The sequence below is a fragment of the Canis lupus genome, chromosome 14, assembly GCF_048164855.1.
Source record: "Canis lupus baileyi chromosome 14, mCanLup2.hap1, whole genome shotgun sequence".
NCBI classification, from domain to species: Eukaryota; Metazoa; Chordata; class Mammalia; order Carnivora; family Canidae; genus Canis; species Canis lupus.
In genome coordinates, this window is record NC_132851.1 from 64,296,854 (window position 1) to 64,316,949 (window position 20,096).

At 33.2% G+C, this 20,096-nt stretch overlaps 1 protein-coding gene across 6 annotated transcripts in view; it reads right to left on the reverse strand.

The window, feature by feature from the left end:
• Nucleotides 1-20,096, reverse strand: part of ANKRD17 (ankyrin repeat domain 17) — a 152,987-nt gene that overhangs the window by 110,877 nt on the left and 22,014 nt on the right. The window contains exon 1 of one of the 6 annotated variants that reach the window (XM_072775353.1): nt 7,526-7,671. The exons of the other annotated variants lie outside the window; for them this stretch is intronic. Within the exon in view, the coding sequence (XP_072631454.1) occupies nt 7,526-7,579 (54 nt within the window). The 5' untranslated portion in view covers nt 7,580-7,671. Of the gene's footprint in view, nt 1-7,525; nt 7,672-20,096 lie in introns of those variants that run through there. 6 annotated transcript variants of the gene reach the window in all.

The following is a 20,096-nucleotide window of genomic DNA, read 5'->3' on the forward strand; positions in this document are numbered from 1 at the left end:
AGGGATGCCTGGGTGGCTCAGTCAGTTGAGCCTTAGACTATTGGTTTTGGTTCAGGTCATGATCTTTCTGATAGGGAGATGGAGCCCCTGTGTATACTGTATATAGTCGGCTTCCCTTCTGCCCCTCCCTCTGCTCATGCATTCTCTCTCTCTCTCAAATAAATCTTTTAAAAAATATTCATATTTGACAACTACATATATTTGTTTTGCTTGTTAAAATGAGTATCCAAACAAATTTATGAACTGCTTTCCTAATTATTCAGTAGAATCATAACAAGACACTTGATAGAATTTATAAATCCATTTCAGTTTTTAATAACGGTCTTTATCAAAATCAAAAGTGTTACTATTTAATGATATTCTACAAGCAAAATAATTTTCTACTTATTCCTAGCTTCTCCTTTCACTCACTACTTCACTTAGGAGTCCTCAAACTCCTTTTTCATAAATTCTGAATGATTAACCTAGGACTTAAAATTTTATGCAATTACTTAAATTTTCACGCAAAGTTCTTCCCATTTCTTTAACCTACTATATTGTAGTTGAAGGATAGAAGAATCCTAGAGGGAGTGTCAAAAGAGATTCAATAAATTGGGACTATGTGAATTAAGAAATTCGATAAAATGGTAAAAGAAAATATTATCAAACAGACTTAAATCTTATTAATGGTGAACTTGGGGAATCTACTATAAACCAGTAGTTAATCAAGTGTGGTCCACAGCATTCATGGGGATCCTGGACTTTTCCAGAGGATCTGTGAGATTAAAACTATTCTTATAATACTAAGACACTGTTTGCTTGAGTGATGCACTGATGATATAGAAGTAATGGTGAATAAAACTGCCGTTCCTAAACATGAATCAAGGCAATGGTACTAATTATATTCTTTTCTGACATGCATTCATAATTTTAAAGGGGGGGGGGCAGGACAGAAAGCCAGTTTCCATTATGAAGCAGTAAAAAGTGCTAATTTTTAAATTTCCAACCTTGAATATATGACTTTTTCATATTCTTTGTGACAAAACGGAAAACATTTTGATATGGTGGTTATCTCAAGACACTTGTGTAAAAAAGCTAACCCAATAGCTGTTTTTCATGGTATAACATTTTCATTTGAGACAGACTATGGTTATTCATACTTTTTTGGCAGACATCTTCTCAAAAATGAATAAAGTGAGCCTATCATTTCAAGGAAAACAACTCTCTTTGTCATCAGTAATAAATTCAAGCCTTTAAGCAAAAATTAGAATTTTGGGAAATTTACACCTGACATTGTAAATGTGACAGCTTCCTAGTTTTCAACATTTGTAAGGTCAGTGGTGGTATCAGCAAATGTATTTTTTCAATACTGCATAATGAAATGTAGCAATATTTGGAAGTCAAAAATGCAAAAACAATGCTGCTCTTCTCAGTTTTCTTTTCTTTCAGAAAAGTTATTTTTTATTAAAGTATGTTAATATGTAATGGGTTTATGTCAATTATTTTAAATGTATAAATGTTTATGTTTTTAAATTTTCTTAATTTTAAATTGCAATATAATCATTGATAGGTATAACTCATAAAACAAAAATCCCAATGAGTTCCCAATAACTTTTAAGAAAGTAAAAGAGTCCTGAGATAAAAAGAAATTTGAGAAGTGCTACTCTAATTACCTCTGAGACTAAAGTTTTATTGGTTTGTCAAATAGGTGATGTTACTTACTAACATAAAATAGTACATAAGGGTTATCACTTTAAAAAATAGCTAACAGTTAAGTATTAACTACGTGCTAAGTGCTGTGCTAAATGTTTATACCAATTATCTCATTTATTCCTTATACTCATTCTAGGAAATGGATACCTCTCTCTTCAGAGAGACATTTAAAAGATTAAATAAAACAATGCTTGTGGAGTACCTGGCCTAGTCCCTCTGTATAATAACTGAAATTTTCAATAAATAGTAACTAATATGCTCAGTTACTACTGCCACCAGAAACTATGTCGATGTCCAATGTACAACATATATTCATATATAACCAGTTAGTTAGAAACCTGATTCTAGGGACGCCTGGGTGGCTTAGCAGTTGCGTGTCTGCCTGCCTTCCACCCAGGGCATGATCCTGGAGTCCAGGGATCGAGTACCACATCGGACTCCCTGCATAGAGTCTGCTTCTCTCTCTGCCTGTGTCTCTGCCTCTCTCTCTCTATCGCTCATGAATAAATAAAAAATAAAATCTTAAAAAAAAAGAAAAGAAACCTGATACTATCCAAGACCAAATTATTAACGACCACTATTAATCTAACCACTCATTAAACCAAAAGTTATCTCACGGACATTCAACACTATGAACACCTCCTGAAAGACCATTGTCTTCACAAATCTGGAAGCTATATAAACCAAACATCAGTGGTAAAGCAGAACTTCGATGCTCACTAACTCTGCAATAGCCAATTCATTTCACACAGAAAGAGTTCTTTAGTCAAGTGTCAGAACACAGACCCCTAACAATGCAGAATCAGGAAAGTGCCAATGGTTTTGCAGATAATACAAATATTGACCTTTCCTAATTCATATACCACAGCATATATTAACCAATAGACTATGATGGATTAACACATGAGAGTAATAGATTAATTCACACACTTCTAGTTACACTGTATTTTTGCAAACTGGAGCCTTCATACTCTACTAAAACATCAGTCTTCTTCAGGGGGATTGTAAACTAATATAAGCATTATATTTTAGCTATCCTATACTACCCCCCATGCATCCTCCAAAGTTGATATATTAAAAAGCACTGTTGCAATTTCTGCCCCTCCCTCCAAGATAAACTCAATTTTCAAATAAAAGTATTGCTAATGCATAATATAGCAGGAACATGAATGTGTGTACACAGAATACACTCAAGCATATATATGAGTGTTAATACTGCATACACAGTATGCATTCACATACACATATAAACAATGTACTGATTTAAATGGTAATGAAAATCTTTAAGGACTAAAAATAGAAAACAGGATCCAGGAGACTTTCTGGACAGCCCAACATTCATAAATACCTCTAACAATTACATAGGTAAGTATAAAAAAGGATAACCTAAAGGTGCTTAAATAAAGGAAAATAAGTGCTTAAAGGAAAATATATGCTTACTGAAAATTTCAGAATGCTGAAAACATGGGTTTCAAATTACTCAAACGAAAAAATGAAGTAAAATACTAGTATGCAAATACACAGCTGAATGCATCCTGAATCCAAGAATACTTAAATACCAATGGCAGACATTTTGTCTTCTGAACTTTCAGTTTATGAAGTAAAATTAGTTAGACTAATTTCATTGAATTTCAAGTGTCTAGCATACTGAAAATACTCAATACTGGAGTGAAATTATAAGATTCAATTGTTCAACATGTCTAATCTTTCCAAAACCTCTTTATGAACAGAAAATGTTACTTATATCAACTCAAATAATTTACATATTTAGCTAAACTTCTCTGTCTCTAGATCAATTTATACTTATGTCCTAAAAGTTCCTCCAATTCTTTGTGAAAAATGTTACCATGGTTATACTAAATATAGAACTTTAGAAATTCACAGATTTGCTGATACAATATTTTATAAATGATGTGCATTACATAAACAATATATTCTATACATAAACAACATATTCTATAGAATAAAAAGATATATAGCAAGTACTTGTTTAAAGAGTCTACTTCATGGAGATTTTATATCATTAACTGAAAATAATTTTCATTGTAAATAGAAAGATTACCAGTTTGAGCTATAATGCCCTATTTACCATTAGCCCATCATGTTGACAAATCAAAAGAAAACAATATCCTGCCTGTGACTCTTTTGATCTTATTTAAAAACAAAAATAAAAGCAAAAAAACCCTCTGATGTCAAATAAATACAGAGTAAGAAATGGTTTCATAATACATCTACTTCCTGTGTTTAAATCTGACCCTTAATTTAGTTCTCCCCTAATGGGTTCCGTCAAATCCTCAATCCCCTGGATCATTAAGGAACACATAGAGTTGGGGCTTTTAGCTTATATACAACAACCTGTAAAACAAGTACAGATGAAGCTAGAAACTATGGCTTTGGTCTGACAAAGGAACAAGATTAGGCATTAGAGTTATTATACTTAATATTCTAAATATTCTTAGTTTCATAAAATTGCTACTTCTTGAAACAAAAATATATCAAATGCTATACCCTGAAAAAAGCATTCTGAATTTAATTAAGATAAATATATTTGGGGACGCCTGGGTGGCTCAGCAGTTTAGCGCCTGCCTTTGGCCCAGGGCGTGATCCTGGAGTCCCAGGATTGAGTCAGTCTCCCTGCATGGAGCCTGCATCTCCCTCTGCCTATGTCTCTGCCTCTCTGTGTCTCTCATGAATAAATATTTTTAAAAAGATAAAAATATTTGTGAAATTTCTCATTTGTAAAACAATTCTTACAGAAAACTACTAAAACTAAATAATAAAACTAGAATGTATAATCAAGTTTCTGAAATGACCTCTCATGATTCATGCTGTCATATAAAGAGCTTATATATATAAACCTCTCAAGCTCATATACACAGCATTTGGTCAGACAAATTTGGAATACACAAAATAAATTTGGAGGACTATTTTTCTTCTTATTGATCTCACGTACTAGGATGCATTATTAATATGACCTATAGGAAAAGCATCAAAATTTTTAAATTATAAACATATCAGCAAAAATAACATTAATTAAAAAAAGGGGGGGGGAGATTTATATAGACTTCTAAGCCTTTTCTATCATCTGTATTTGGCTATACTCCCAAGTATTAGTTAAGCTGACCAAAGCAACACACTTTGATCTGGAAAAGAAAATTACTGCCTGGATTATTCAGGTAATTTAAATAAAGAAGTTATTCAATTTAATTCATTATTTTGGGTAGCTGAGAAACAATGATTTCAAGTTGAAACCAATCTTTTCCAGTTTGATTATAAGTTTCAGAAACTTAGAATGTTTTACTTAAGATTTTGAGGATCACTAAAAATTCAAGTTAAATACATATAGGTATATATAATAAACAATTACAATTTAAAAGGTAAACTAGCATTATGAGAATTAATCTGCACTATATTCACTGATACTGATTTTTTTTATCTTACTAAGATTTAATAAGCACATCTTCAAGAAATTTATAATTTAAAGGACCAAGTTATACTGGAACACAGAAAAAATGGAAGGGGTCCTATGTTTAATGTAAAGAAGCAGAAATCTACATAAAATTCCAGACTTTCAATGAAGTCACAAAGATGAACATTATGGTAACAAACTTTAAATAGTTCAACATTAGGCATAATAATAAAACTGCCACTGTGGTATACAGACGAACTTCATTATTCATTATTGGCCATTTATACTAGGAGTTAATTCTTTTCAAAAGAAGAAAAATAATTTTCTGGAAAGCTTATAGTGTAACACATTGTCTTTTCACTTGCAGTATAGGTACTTTAAAAAATGGTACATTTATCTCCAGATAACAAATTTATTCTCTTAGGTCATTATGACCTAGGAGAATTTTGGAAAAGAAGCATATTTTATCACTACGTGATAATTTTTCTCATTTAGTCTTCCAATTATTGACAAATAGTTAAATAATATAAAGAGAAAACGACTTAGTATAGTTTAATGCAACAGGTATATAGGAAACAAACTGAGACCAAAAATTAGAAAAAATAATTAAAGTTAGAGGTTATTTTAACAACTAGTAATATGAACAAAATAGGTAATGTAAAAACATAACATTAAACAATTTTAGTGGAAATAATGAAAGCCAATATTTAATACAGTATTAGAAAAACATATATAAAAGGCACAAAATTGTGCTCCAGTGGGCTTTTCCTAGAAAATAAATAAGACTTGTAAAATCTGTTATATACTGAAATTTTAAATGGCTACACAAATCATCAAATAGATTTATTGTAATCTATACAGTTCTTTAAAATCCACAAAAATTAAAAAGCACATTAAAATGTACCACCAGAACTTTATAATCTAATCACACTTGCTTAAACTGAACAACTAAGTCATGTGACCACTCCTAATTACGAAAGTTCCTACATGAAAGTATATAAGACTATTTCTAAGGAGGTAATTCATATCATTTCTAAGAAAACTCAATAGTATCCCCTGCCCCCAAATAAAGAAAACTCAATGGTATCAACGTTTAAAATGATAGAGAGAGGGAGAGGGAGAGGGAGAGGGAGAGAGGGAGAGAGGGGGAGAGAGAGAGAGAGAGAGAAAAGAATGGAAATTAACCAGAGGATTCAACTCAGACAATAAGCTCTTAGGAGAGAGGGAAAGAGTATGTTGGCAGGTGTCTGCAAGGAGCGAGATAATACAATGGAATCAGTTTTCATTCTGCAGAACAACCATGAGACTTGCTGCAATGTCAGCTCCAAGCACACACTGAGGGACTCCAGAAAATGCTCATTGATCATGCAGCACTTTATAATGCGCATAGGCTTTTTTCTCCTGCTAACCCCGCCTAGCTTCCCATTGCAGCTTAATTTCCCAAGCCCTCTCCCCTTAACACAATCTCCTCCTAAGAACAGTGAAATATTTAATAAATTGTCTTAACAGTCTAAGTATTAGGAATACCACTCACCAGCATGAGCCTCTTTACCTTAATTAGCCAGTTTTATTCTTAATGAAGAAAAAAACTCTATACACCTATAATTTTAAAATGGGCATTAAATATCTATACCTACAAATACAAATGTTTGATATGTTATACTACATCCAAGGCCAAAGCCCATTATAGTTTCACTTTGACATGTATTTCCTGGAACTGATTTATACTCAAATAGGTTCTTATAAATTTCATACAACCAAGGATAAAAAAGAAAATTAATTTAAAATTCTCATGACTCAAAATACAGATTTTTATTACAAACTCTCAGACCCTTAAATTTTAGGGTCTTTTTTTTCTTATTTTAATTTATTATTTCATAATGTCAAAGTCACATGAAAAATCCAGAACCAGAATGTACCAGTTAAATTAAGCAATCAGATTGATATACATGCTTAATTTTACTCTAGAAACTAAAATAACCAGCTGTTTTTAATAGTTAACAGCAAGCAGAGCTTTGGGCTTAAATATGTAAATGAATTCTAAGACATATGACACTAAACCTACTCAAAGCTGCTTTGTAGACCCCACCTTCTAATGAGTTAATCTAAAGGTCACCACCAGCCAACGTTTTTTATGAAGTCCGAGGCCCTTTCTTTCTTTTTTTTTTTTTAAATTTCCTATCAAACATATATCTACAATTTACAAAACATAAAGTTTAAACAAAATAATTCTAGACTTGTTTAGTAATCATGTGAACCACACTGGCACATTCTCACAAGGAATAAGGTCTGACCATATCTTGCTTTTATGCTCTGTCTCTGTTTGCTCTCTCGTCTAATCTATTCATCTGTAAAATAATTCCGGCAGATAAGATTTCTTTGTTCAGATTTCAACTTTCATTTCATTTACAAACCTAGCCCTACCTCAAGAATGTCTTCTAGAACATATGCTTCCATTTCAGCCGCTGTCTCCACCATGTTTTATCAAACTGCCATGTTTCTTACTGCACTATGATTAGATCATTGCCAGCAGGAACACTCCTCTGTGTCAGCAAGGGAACAGGAAATGGAATGTTCTATTACATGCCTAAAGCAGCTTAGCTGTTCACTAGCCAGGCATCTACCAAAAGAGCAGGGGGTGACTCACTGTGTATTTTTTAAAGACACAGAAGCTCTATTCCAAAGCAAACTTCTGTCAAGTAATTTCAACAGACAAAATAAATAAAGTCTCCTATTTTACCATTACAAATTTTAAAATCCTAAAATTTCAAAAAAAGAAGTAATTATACATTTTTTAAAAAAGCTATTTAAACACGTCTGGCTTCCTGGTTGAACAAAAGAGGTTGAAGTGGGTTACGTAGCAATTTATCCTTAGTAAAGCCTTGTAGTGAGATTAATGGCTGTATTAAATACGCAAGGAAGGAGGCAAGGGTAATACCAAATTAGGAATTTGCTACATAAGGCAAATGCATTATATAACATATACATTACAGGTGCTGACTTAAGGGTGTCAAAAATAATTCTTAATGTAGATTTTTAAAACAGTAACTAGAAGCTAATCTGTTTGGAAATATCTAATCTGGAAATATCAACATTCAACTGATTTACAAGTACTGAAGCGAGACATAACACATCATGGTTATATTCATTTTCTAATAATGTCATTTACTAAACTTCATTTACTAACCTAAGAATGTCCCTTTCCCCCTTTATCATAAATACTACAAGAGACTAAAATATTCAGATAAATGAAATTCAGAGACACTGTATCTGGATCATTAAACAGCAAATAAAGTTGCTGACTGACAGCAGAGCCAATTTATATTATATTCATTATTGTAACTGGTCCTCAATTTAATAAAAATTGTTACCTCCTCAAATTTCTTTCTAATGTAATCTGGAATATGAGAAATGCAATGGGAAAGGAACAATATTTTATGCTTTGTGGCATTAATAAAATGCGCACACGTAGGAGTGTCACACAAACTAAAACTGAACCCATTCCTCCAAGTACTGATTAACCAGTCTAATTATAATTCTAAAATGAATAGTTCTTCTAGTCTAAATTCTCCTAACTAAAGAAAATAAATTTTTAAAGGAAAGGAAAAATATATGAAAAAAATTAGAGGTGGGAGTTATTATTAACACATATGGCCAAATCTAATTTGAGAAAACTCATGATATGAAAAGACATTGCCAGTAATGTCTCCTCAAAATGATGTCATGTTTGAGTGGAAAGAGATTCTAAAGTTCTCCTGGGCCTCAGATTATTTACCTATAAAACAGCATAACATCCATTCAACATGGAATATCTTCTGTATATCAGAAACTGTTCCAGGTACAGTCAGTAAGGCATAAAATTTCTTAACAGCATTATTCTAAAGGCATAACATTTCTTAATATATGAATATTAAATGAGAAAAATTATCTACTATTTAATAACTGATATTTAGGGGGTACCATTAAATGTGTCAGGAAATACATGAGGCTTTTTTTAAAGAGACATGTTATTTAATCCTTATAATAACCCTGCTAAGTGATAACAACATTAAGGATTACATTACGCTTACTATATGCCACATGCCATTTTAAGTGCTTTGTATGTATTAACTCATTTAATTCTCACAATAATTCTAAAAGTAAGGTAGGAACTATTATTTCCATTCTAGATAAATAAAAAATAAGGCACAGAGGAGTTAAAAAATTGGCCCAACTTATTCCCAACTACACTAATTAACTTGAAGAGCTAAGATTTAAACCCAGGCAGTTGGCTCCAGAATCTGTCCTCCTCTAATATACTTCCTCAGGTAATATTCCTGAGGTAATATTATCCTCACTTTACAAAAAAAAGGAAATCTAATCTCAGTGTATACAGTTTTATAGCAGAGTTAGAATTCAAACCCCGAACAGTCTAACTCCAAAGGCTGTGTGGAATTAATGGAAAACAAATGATATTAAAAATGTTTCCCTCAAGCCATACATAGTGCTTACATCTAAGTATGGGTATGCCTGGCATTTGGAGGCTTCTCAAACAAAGTAATTTCCATTGTTAAGACCTAGCTTAAGAGAAACTAGGCAAAGTGGCTTTTACTATTTCCTTTCCTCCAGGCCAATTATTTCTATGCATCAAATAAATTGCTTCACCTTAGATTAAAAGAAGTCAACAACAAGATTTCTCTTTCTCAAACCTTCCACCAACATAAGCAAGCAAAGACAGGTTTGAGTTCAAAGAACTCTTGTGTTAGGTCACTTTTATTTCCCAAAACCAAGAATATACTTTTCAACTTTATTTGACAAGGAATCAGGCCCCTTATGCCTCAAGTCAATCAAACCATTTACCCTCTCTCCTTCCCTTCTTTTCTTGGGTTACATGGTGCTTCTCTTATCTTTTTAGAAAATTACTGTTAAGTTTTTATGAAAAAGTATGTGATTACAGCTCTCCTCCAGGATTCTGAATGTTTATACCCATTTGTCATCATCACTCTCTCTCTTACAGATCAGAAGCTTAATGAAAGCAGGCAACATTTTGTCACCAACATATACCCAAGGCTAGCGTCTGGCAAAGAGTAGGCACTTCAGCATTTGTTGATTAAACAACAAATGCCATAAATACAGGAATTGCTGGATATCCAGTAATGCATCCAAATTATACTAAGAATAATTTCAATGACAAAAACATTTATTTTGTGACGAGGTCACTGAAATAAGGTATTAGAAATAACACAACAAGCAGAATATTTATTTCAGAATTTCTGTAATTTTTTATTATACAAGCAAAGTAATTATTTATTTTTATTTTAATTTCTGGTCCTTTTATTTTTATTTTCTGGTCCTTTCTGTTAATATGATGAACTATGCCACAGCATAAAATACTCTAGGCAAAGGGTGCAAGAGAGATTCATATGTATCAGCCTTAAAATCCTACAACCTGAAGTGAGCCACCTTCCTTCTAGTCAACCTCATCTCCAAGGTAAAAAAAATAAAAAACAAAAACCTGTTTTCCCATTTGCCTAAAACTGATTTCAATGGCAAAAGGTCTTTCATTTTTTCCCAACAGTAAAAACATTAAAGTGCAAATAGCAATTAACATATGAACAGTTACAAAAACAAATGCAAACTATCGTATGTAAATAATAAATCATAAAAGAAAATACGACTAAAATTAAGATTCAAATGTCCAAAGTGAAGAGAAATGCCTCATAAAAAGGGGGGGGGGGGGGAGGACAAAAGAAGCTCAATACCAAGACTGGATGAAGGAAATCTTCTAGTATCACAATTTTATTTAGGACCATCACTGGTTTCTTGGAATAAGGAACAAAAAAAACAAACACATACAAACACACACATACGCACAAATGTGTTGAGGACAAGCAAGCAACACTATTTCTTATGACTCAACACTTTGTTTGATGTTTGTTCCCCCCATATTAAGCTATTTTTAATCAATTTTTCTACCTGAAAGTTATATTTTAGCAGAAATATGAAACTCAAGTGTGAAATAACCTGGACCAAGCATAAATGAGATAAGGATATTAAAGAATTAAACAAAACTTAAAAGACCAATAAAGTCTGGTCAAATTTCGGAAAGCCCAAACGTTATTAAAACAGCACTATCTCATGATTTTACCTTATCATTTCTCCTGAACCAGTCATGCCATTATATAACTCAAGGTTCTAGATAACTGTCTAAAGTAGCATAGTAATTATTCTTTTCATTTCTTCCACTGTTAACTTTCTTATTAACTATGGTATTTAAAGTAATATATATTCATGGAAAACATTCACAAATAAAAGAAAATAAAGAGAATAGGATACCTACCTCTTAGCAACTCTAAAAAGGCACAATTTGTGTATTCTTCCAGACATAATCTACATACCGATGTAGATCTTAGTGTAAGATTACTTTCTATACAAATGGAAGCATATTATACATCCTTTTCTGCATCCCCATTTTTAAAATTTAGTACTTCGTAATTGTTTCAGCTTAGCACATGCAGGTCTATTGCTTTAATAGTTGCTAAAATTTTCACTGAAGGACTATACCATATTTAATTAGTTCCCTCCTTATTGATGGGTATTTGTGTTGTCTCTAATATTTCTTAATGCTGCAATGAGCATGCCCAAGGCAAGGGCACATATATTACACATGGTTAAAAATAACTGTATAGTGTATTTCTTGATAGATATATGTATTTAAATTGTTATGCTACCAATACTCTAAAGAAGTTGAACTACCTTATATTTTGACAGTGAATGAGACTGACTGCTCCCCTAGAAATATTAAGTATTAATGGTACAAATCTATTAAAAAACCCAGATCAGAGATCAGCATCAGTTTTAAAAACATGTATCTAGATTTATCATTACTTCCTCATCATTTCCACTTTTCAAGGAATTTCAAATTAAAGGTACACCTTCTCTCATTTAATTTCTGCCTCTTACCAAAATAAATCCCATAAATTCATTCCCTGACAGATTAGGACCTCAATTGCTATTTATGCCACCCCCCTCCCCCAAGGGCATTGATGCTGATTCTATCTGTATGCATTTAGAAAAGAGAAAAAAGTGGGGAGGAAAAAAATCTTTTTAAAAATTAAAAAGGGGGGACGGTAGCCCCGCGGTTTAGTGCCACCTGCAGTCCAGGGTGTGATCCTGGAGACCCGGGATCAAGTCCCATGTCGGGCTCCCTGCATGGGGCCTGCTTCTCCCTCTGCCTATGTCTCTGCTTCTCTCTCTCTGTCTCTCATGAATAAATAAATAAAATCTTAAAAAAAAAAATTAAAAAGGGGCAGCCCCAGTGGCCCAGCGGTTTAGTGCTGCCTTTAGCCCGGGGTGTGATCTTGGGGTCCTGGGATCGAGTCCCGCGTCGGGCTCCCTGCATGGAGCCTGCTTCTCCCTCTACCTGTGTCTCTGCCTCTCTCTCTCACTGTGTCTGTCATGAATAAATAAACAAAATCTTCAAAAAAAAGTTTTAAAAGGGGCACCTGTGTGGCTCAGCTGATTAAGTAACCAACTTGATCTCAGTTCAGGTCTTGATCTCAGGGTCATGAGTTCAAGTCTTGTGCTGGGCTCTACAGTGGGTATGGGGCCTGCTTAAAAACAAATAAATAAAATAAAATAATTTTTAAATCTACTTCTGCTAAAATACAAATTCTATCCAGGTTCTTTAACTAAGGAGTAAACTGTGAAGTTTCTGCCAGAATTTAGTATTCTAAAAGTACAAAATTCTTTGGATATATTCTCACTAAATAAATTAATTAAATGTTGTTGGATGTATTTGTTTCCTTTCCACATTTATTTCAAACTACTCATTTTTAAAGCACAAAATTTTAAAAGTAACCCTGCCATCATTATAAAAAAAAAATACAGAGTAAGAAGATAGAACCACACATAAGCAATTTTTATTGACATAAAGAGTACTGAACAGTTTCTATCTCAGTCTGACATACATTCCAGGGCCAAATTTGATGATACAATTTAAAAATGATAATGATTAAACCTCCACTAGAACCTCCATACCAACCAAATGTTAGCAGTTAGGCATGCTTCTGGGTATGTTTAGAAATACCTCAAAGGTTTAAGTAATGAAAGATTAAGTAAGGATACTTAAAATTGTAAACTCAAAAATAAAATAATGCAAAGGTCATCTAGTAGTATACTTTAAATTGAGGAAAAAGATATGAACTATTTTATAATAATTTCTTATTGCATAAATAAAATTTTTCTCAAGGCTAACATAAAAAGCCCTAGCAAACTTTTGTTTTGAAAGATCATCATTGGCATTTTCATCACGCATTTATATAAATATTTTTGCGCTTATCAAGTGACAGGCTTTATACTGCATAATGGATATAGAATGACAAAGTCAGTCCACCTCCTAGAGTCTACAATCTAGAAAAACTTAAACCTGATTCTTCACAACGTTTAAAATCAAAATCTTCAATGAATTTTTTACCTAGTGATTTGTAGTCTTTCCATTTTTCCATTTTTCTTTAATCCAGAAAAAAAAAAAACTTCACTCTGAATAAGTGTGAAAATATCAATATATTTAAACAAAATAGTTCATCCATATGTGTTTTATGTACAGAATGGAATACAAGCATGGTCTTGTCCAAATGTAAGTAATATAGTAAGTAAGCAAAGTAAGAAACAAAGCAGCTTGTTCTTCTTTTCACATCTCTAGTAACAGTGTGCCTGTTGGACACTCACATTTGTTGTCTCTATCTAGGATAGGTCACACCATGAATTCATTCTTTTTCCAGTATTTCACAATAGGTTCTATGTATACAAAATTGGTAAAATATTTATTATTTTTAGGTCACATTCACACACCCCCAATTTGTACTGTACATTTTCAAATAAAAATTTTAAAAGGTACATATTTAAAAGAAATTACTTATTTCAATGTTTTTCATTTTTATTTCAAATAGGCTAAATCTACTGATAACACAACATTCTCAATTTGGTCAGCAATACATTAGCTGTCCTCTGCTCTGAAATGAGTATCTACCAACAAAAAGAAATATACCACACAAAACCCCACTCCCCAACACACATATACATATCACACAGGCAGAGTGGTAGAGAAAGAAGAGAGGCTGAGGATACAAATACAAATTACAAGAAAAGACTTAAGTCCAAAACCAACTTGTTTAGTCACCAATTTCTACCACCCTTTTGAAGGACGAGTGTCCTACTCTAGATGACTAAAGAAACAGCTCCGGGTAACATGCTTAACATGGTATCAAAGGCATGGAAAATAATTAGACTGTAAAAAATATCCAAGCAACCTTAGAATTCCAATACTGTCACTGGCTCTCCTCCTTTGGTTCTTGGATGGTTTGGGGTTACTGGCAACATGCTCCAATCAATCTGGTCTCTCGTGATGCCTGTTATCTTTCTTTTCTTTTCTTCCTTTCCTTTTCTTTCTTTCTTTCTTTCTTTCTTTCTTTCTTTCTTTCTTTCTTTCTTTCTTTCTTTCTAGATTTTATTTATTCATGAGACACACAGAGAGAGAGAGAGAGACAGTGAGACAGAGAGAGAGAGACAAAGGCAGAGGGAGAAGCAGGCTCCGTGCAGGGAGCCTGACGTGGGACTGGATCCTGGGACCCCAGGATCACGCCCTGGGCTGAAGGCGGCGCTAAACCACTGAGCCACCCGGGCTGCCTCTCCTTCTAATCTAATTTAATCATAACAAATCTTGAATGGCTTGTCAGCAAGCAACTGCTGTAAATATCAAGACTGACACTCTTTCAGATTCATAACTCCATCTCCTAAGAAAGGTATTTCATCAAATTGTCTCTATCAACCTAAGGCCAGGTCAAAAATTACAAAACAGAGTACCATTTCGTATTCTATGAACGTAATCTGACCACAGATATTTAAGGATCTTCACATAAAGAGAATCTCAGAGCGTAACTGACTTTCCAAAGTTCCCAAAGTGGATATACAAACAGGATTCTAACACAACCTTCGTATTTCAGATAGATAGATGATAGATAGATAGATAAATAGATATGCACACATACTGATTTCATTCTGTGTAACTGAAATATCTCTTTGGTCCTTATGAAGCTATCTCACAACACAGCTGTTATTACTTTCAACTTTCCCCACAAATTTCAGATATCAAGTTTTACTATCAAATCTCCAACAAAAAACTAAACAATATAAGAAAACAGAAGGCAGTATTTACCAACTTTTATGTCTGAAATGGATATCTCACTAGCATGTTTTATGAAATCAAATTTAACCCACACTCATAACTTTCGATTCCTCTTCACCAATTTCTTAAAAGAATCAAGTATTTTTAGAAAGCCTATCAACTCCCATACTCTTCAACCACATATATATCAATGTTTCTCAATGAAGGTAATCAATATTGTTTAAATCAATAGTTTAATATTATAGACACTGAATAATAGCTTACAGAATATTTAAAAGCATAACTCAACTAACATAATTTTATACTTAGTATATTTTTGTATGCTTAAGGAAATCATTGTCCTCTCACACAAATTCCATGCTTTCCAGTAAAACACGTAGTTTTTAAAATATGTCTCATGATTATTTCAAAGGCATACATTTACATAACTTGATTTTTTTTTTTTTTAGCACTCCAACTGCTGTACACTTTAAGTAGATAGTATACCTGGGTTTAGAGTCCTTTGCAGTTTACACTTTCAATACTTAAGGGAATATAATACCATAAAATTTTATGTTTTTTATAATCAAGTCTGCAAAGCATACAAGTAGAAATCTTTTTCCCACAGATCACAAAAAAAAACCATTTTACATATATACAGCATAAACAGGATGCTAACCACTGTACATTGAAATGGCACCAAAATAAAATTAATTCTAAAATAAAAAAAATTAATTCTTTCATTCAACAACTGTTGTCTGGCTAGGGACATAATATCAGTGCCATCTCTAGAAGGATAAAAAAGGCCATTTCTATTTGCCATCTTCCTTCTTCCAGTTCTTCCAGAAGACACATCCTGCCTCTAGTAGCTGTTGCTCTCCTTGAACACATGATTTCATCCTTATAGACAAACCAGGCTTCTAATGTTGGTTTTCAGTACATCAAAGAAAATATCTTATTAAGCGCCATTGGCAGGAAGAAGGGCTCAAAATTTTCTCATATACCCAAATTTTTAACAATGAATATTTTTTTTAGAAAAGAATCATGGAAAGGATTTAGGAACTGACATATAAAATCAAGTATATATGCCAGCCAAGAAATAATTATTCATTCCACATACAAATAGCCATCAGTATTCTATGCAACTTTCCAATTTCCTGGAATTAATGCCTATGCGTCTTCTATTTCTACCTCAGTTTCTAAAAACCATGTGACCCTGGAATGTCACTTTATAAATAAAAACATTATCATCTAACTAGGTAGATGTGACTTCTGTAATCTTTTTAATGTTATAAATGCTATGCATGTGAGATTTTTTTCAAAATTCAAAGGCTACAAAGGGACAAAATGAACAATAGGTCTTTTTTGTACCTCCCTGCATCAAATTGGCAATACACTGTTACACTGTTAATAGACTTCTGGTGTAGTTTACCAGCTTAACTTTAATATTAAAGTTAATATTAAAATATTAAATTTTAATAATAAATTTTAATATTAAAATATTTAATATTTTACTTCTGTTTCCTAATTTAGCATTTTTATATGCTATCTATTGACTGTCCATTGAAGAAATGAGCACTGACCCTTCCTCAACTGCCCTCAATCTCCTGCTAATTTTATAGGTTATTTTTTTATATTATAAAGTTTTATAATGCATTCTACTCCATAACATTAATTAAACCTATTTTATATATCTTCTAAGTGGATTCTAAAAACTGAAAATCAATTACGTACATTTATAATGTGCCTAAATACTAATCACAGGGAAATACAATCTTATATCATTCAGATGTTACTGATTTAAAGAAAATCGTTGGGGCGCCTGGGTGGCTCAGTCAGTTAAGCGTCTGCCTTCAGCTCAGATCATGATCTCAAGGTCCCTGGATCGAGCCCCACGAGCCCCACGAGCCCCACATCCATCTAGCTGCTCAGTGGGGAGTCTGCTTCTCCCTCTCCAGGTCCCGCTGCTTATTTTCTCCTTCTCTCTCTCTCGTATATACATAAAAATCTTTAAAAAACAAACACAACAACAAAAAAGAGGAGAATTGTCCATGTATCCCAGACAGATGACACTCTTAAATTTTTCCTAGGTTTCTTCAGTTTTTTCTGAATGCCCAAGATGGCCACTGTAATTTCCTCCTACCCACACTGCTCTACCACCATATCCTCTATTTTGGACTGTATTTTTCATTGTACTATAGTATCTGAAATATTTTCATGTGGAGTGCATAGTTTTTCCAAGTATAAAAAATGTACTTGTTCTCCTATGATAAGTATTGTGGTTGAGTATGGAAAATTTAGGTCCAAATTTCTTTTTCCCTAAATATGAAGGTAATGTTCAACTGCTGTCTTCAAGCATTCATCACAGCTGCTAAGAACTCAGTCATTTCATTTTCCATTTTTTATTCCTTCTGGCAGTAATCGGAGATTTTCCTCTTATCCTTAGAATTCTGAAATTGTACCAGATGTGTCTAGACATAGATCTTTTTCGTTTCATCCTGCTTGGTATTAGATGGGCTCAGATTCATTATCTTTCTTCCAGCTCACAACATTTTCTTCAATTATTTCTTTCATTATTTTTCTCCTTCCCAGTGTTTCTGTTTTCTGCTTCTAGAACTCAAATTTATGATGTGAAAACTTTGTGATATATTTTCCATATCTCTTTAAATTTGTTTTTCCAGATTATTTTTTTGCTTCATATAAACAGAGATTTCCTCCTGTTTATTAGCTCCAAATCAACAACTCATTCTTGACTCATGCTAATTTGTTATTTAGCCCATCCATTAAAATTTTTCTTTATAATTTTCAAAATCTTTTCTGATTCTCTGCCCCCTTTTCAGTGAAAGCATGATTAATAACTACAACATGTTCTTGAATCTTACATGATATATCAATTAGTTTTTCTTTGAAGTTTTCTTCTGAATTGTATCTGATGTCAGTTGTTCTTTTATTTATCTTTATCCTCTTCCATCTTGGTTCCCCTCAATTGTCTGATTATCCCTATCTATTTATACTGGCAAATAAAAAGATTACTTTAGAGAGTACAGGAAGCTGAAGTGGGCTTTCTCTGAGATTGTTCAAATTTGTTTGCCCAAGTGGCTTCTCCCTTAAAAAGGAGAGTAGTACTATTTAATCAGGCAGGGGATATAAATAAGGGATCCAAGCAGGTACCTGCATAGGAAGTTCACTGGAAACTGTCGAAACTGTTTTCCTCTGGAGTAGCATGCTTTAGTGGCTCTGCTTCTCCTCTCAGGTTCCAATATCTCAGTAGATGTCCTACTAAATTGTTGGTCTACTTTCCTAAGGGCATAGTTCTTAGACTTCAGGTCTGAGGGCAGGCATCACTGTCATCAGAGCTGTTTAGGCTGGAGAAAGGTCCAACTAAACCATTTAGGAAAATAATCGCTTTAAAAACTCTTGATTATTACCCAATTACCCACTACTGTTCTTTGTACTTGTTGGCTCCAAGCTTGGAGTCTTTCGGAGGTTCCCCTAGGAAAACCTGAGCTTACCTCTGATATCTTGGGTTCCATTTCTTCTGAGATTTTGCTGTCAATCCAATCCCATGAACTTTCTATCTTCTTCAAAATTTCTGGTCCTCTGATGGTACCTGTAGTGGACTGTGAACTGTAATTTTACTGCTCAACAGGCTTTCTCCCCTCCCCCTTTTTCTAGTAACATAATCCCTCTTTTCTGTGGGGAAAATAGTCCATGTGATTTAGGAGGTGATTTCTTTCCAACCACCACAGGGGTGGCCACATAACTTAGGTCTGGCTAGAATATCCCATCCCCTTTTCCTTTTGCAGCCATCACTGCCTGGCTGAAAATAAAGCTAAGCCAGAAGAAAATAAAGACTAAAAACATTGAAACAGTATTGATGACATCATTCAAATCTGGATTTATCCACACCAAGGTTGGATCTTCTCCCTCCCACACACATGCAAACATTACATTAAAGTCACAGAGCTAATGAGGTCCTTTTGCTCCTTTTTAAGGTAGTTTGACTAATATAGTAACATCTGTTCCTGCTTTTCAGGACTGTTGTTTAATTCAATCCTTATACAATATCAGTGGGACACTGGGAAAAAAGGAAGTTAAAGGAAAGGAATGTGCTCAATCCACCATATTTAAAAGAAAAGTTAGGATAATAACTATAAAGTCAGCCTGAAGAAATAAAATTAGCAATGTATAGTTTGCTGTTAAACATATCATGAGGAAATAGCTGTAAACTTTATTAAGTGTATCTTATTGTTCCATAAGATATATTCATACCTCCAGGAATAAAAAAGCAGACACAAAAACCAATTATCTCTCAAAGAGTTTTTTTCTCTGAGTCAAGATTCCAATGGTTTTAAAAAAGAAAAAGAACAAACACAGAAAGGTGACAGTAATTTAAAATTTTCTAATCTATTACTGTAAAAAAAGAAAAAAAAACCCTCTGTATAGTTATGTAATGGCAACCCCTAAAAGAAAAATTCTATAGCTGTTGGTGTGATTACTGGGGCAGAGATAGGGAAAGTGTTGCTTACTCTTCAATTGTAGAGGGGTAAGAAGTACAGAAGGTCACTGAACTCCTCAATGGGTAAAAGATGATATCCAATACTCCTCACGTAAGGTTCATAATTCATGGTTCATAGACTTATGCCTTAAGAACTCCTCCTGTATGTATGTATTTAAGTACATTTAGGGGAAAAACAGGTCCATGGTTTTCATCAGAATCTAAAAACTAAAATTCATGACCTAAAAAAGATAAATAAAACTACTCCTAATTGAAAAAGAACAATGACAACTTCATTCAAGAATTTCATATAATAATTAAATCTAGAAAAATATCTAACGAATACCTTCAAC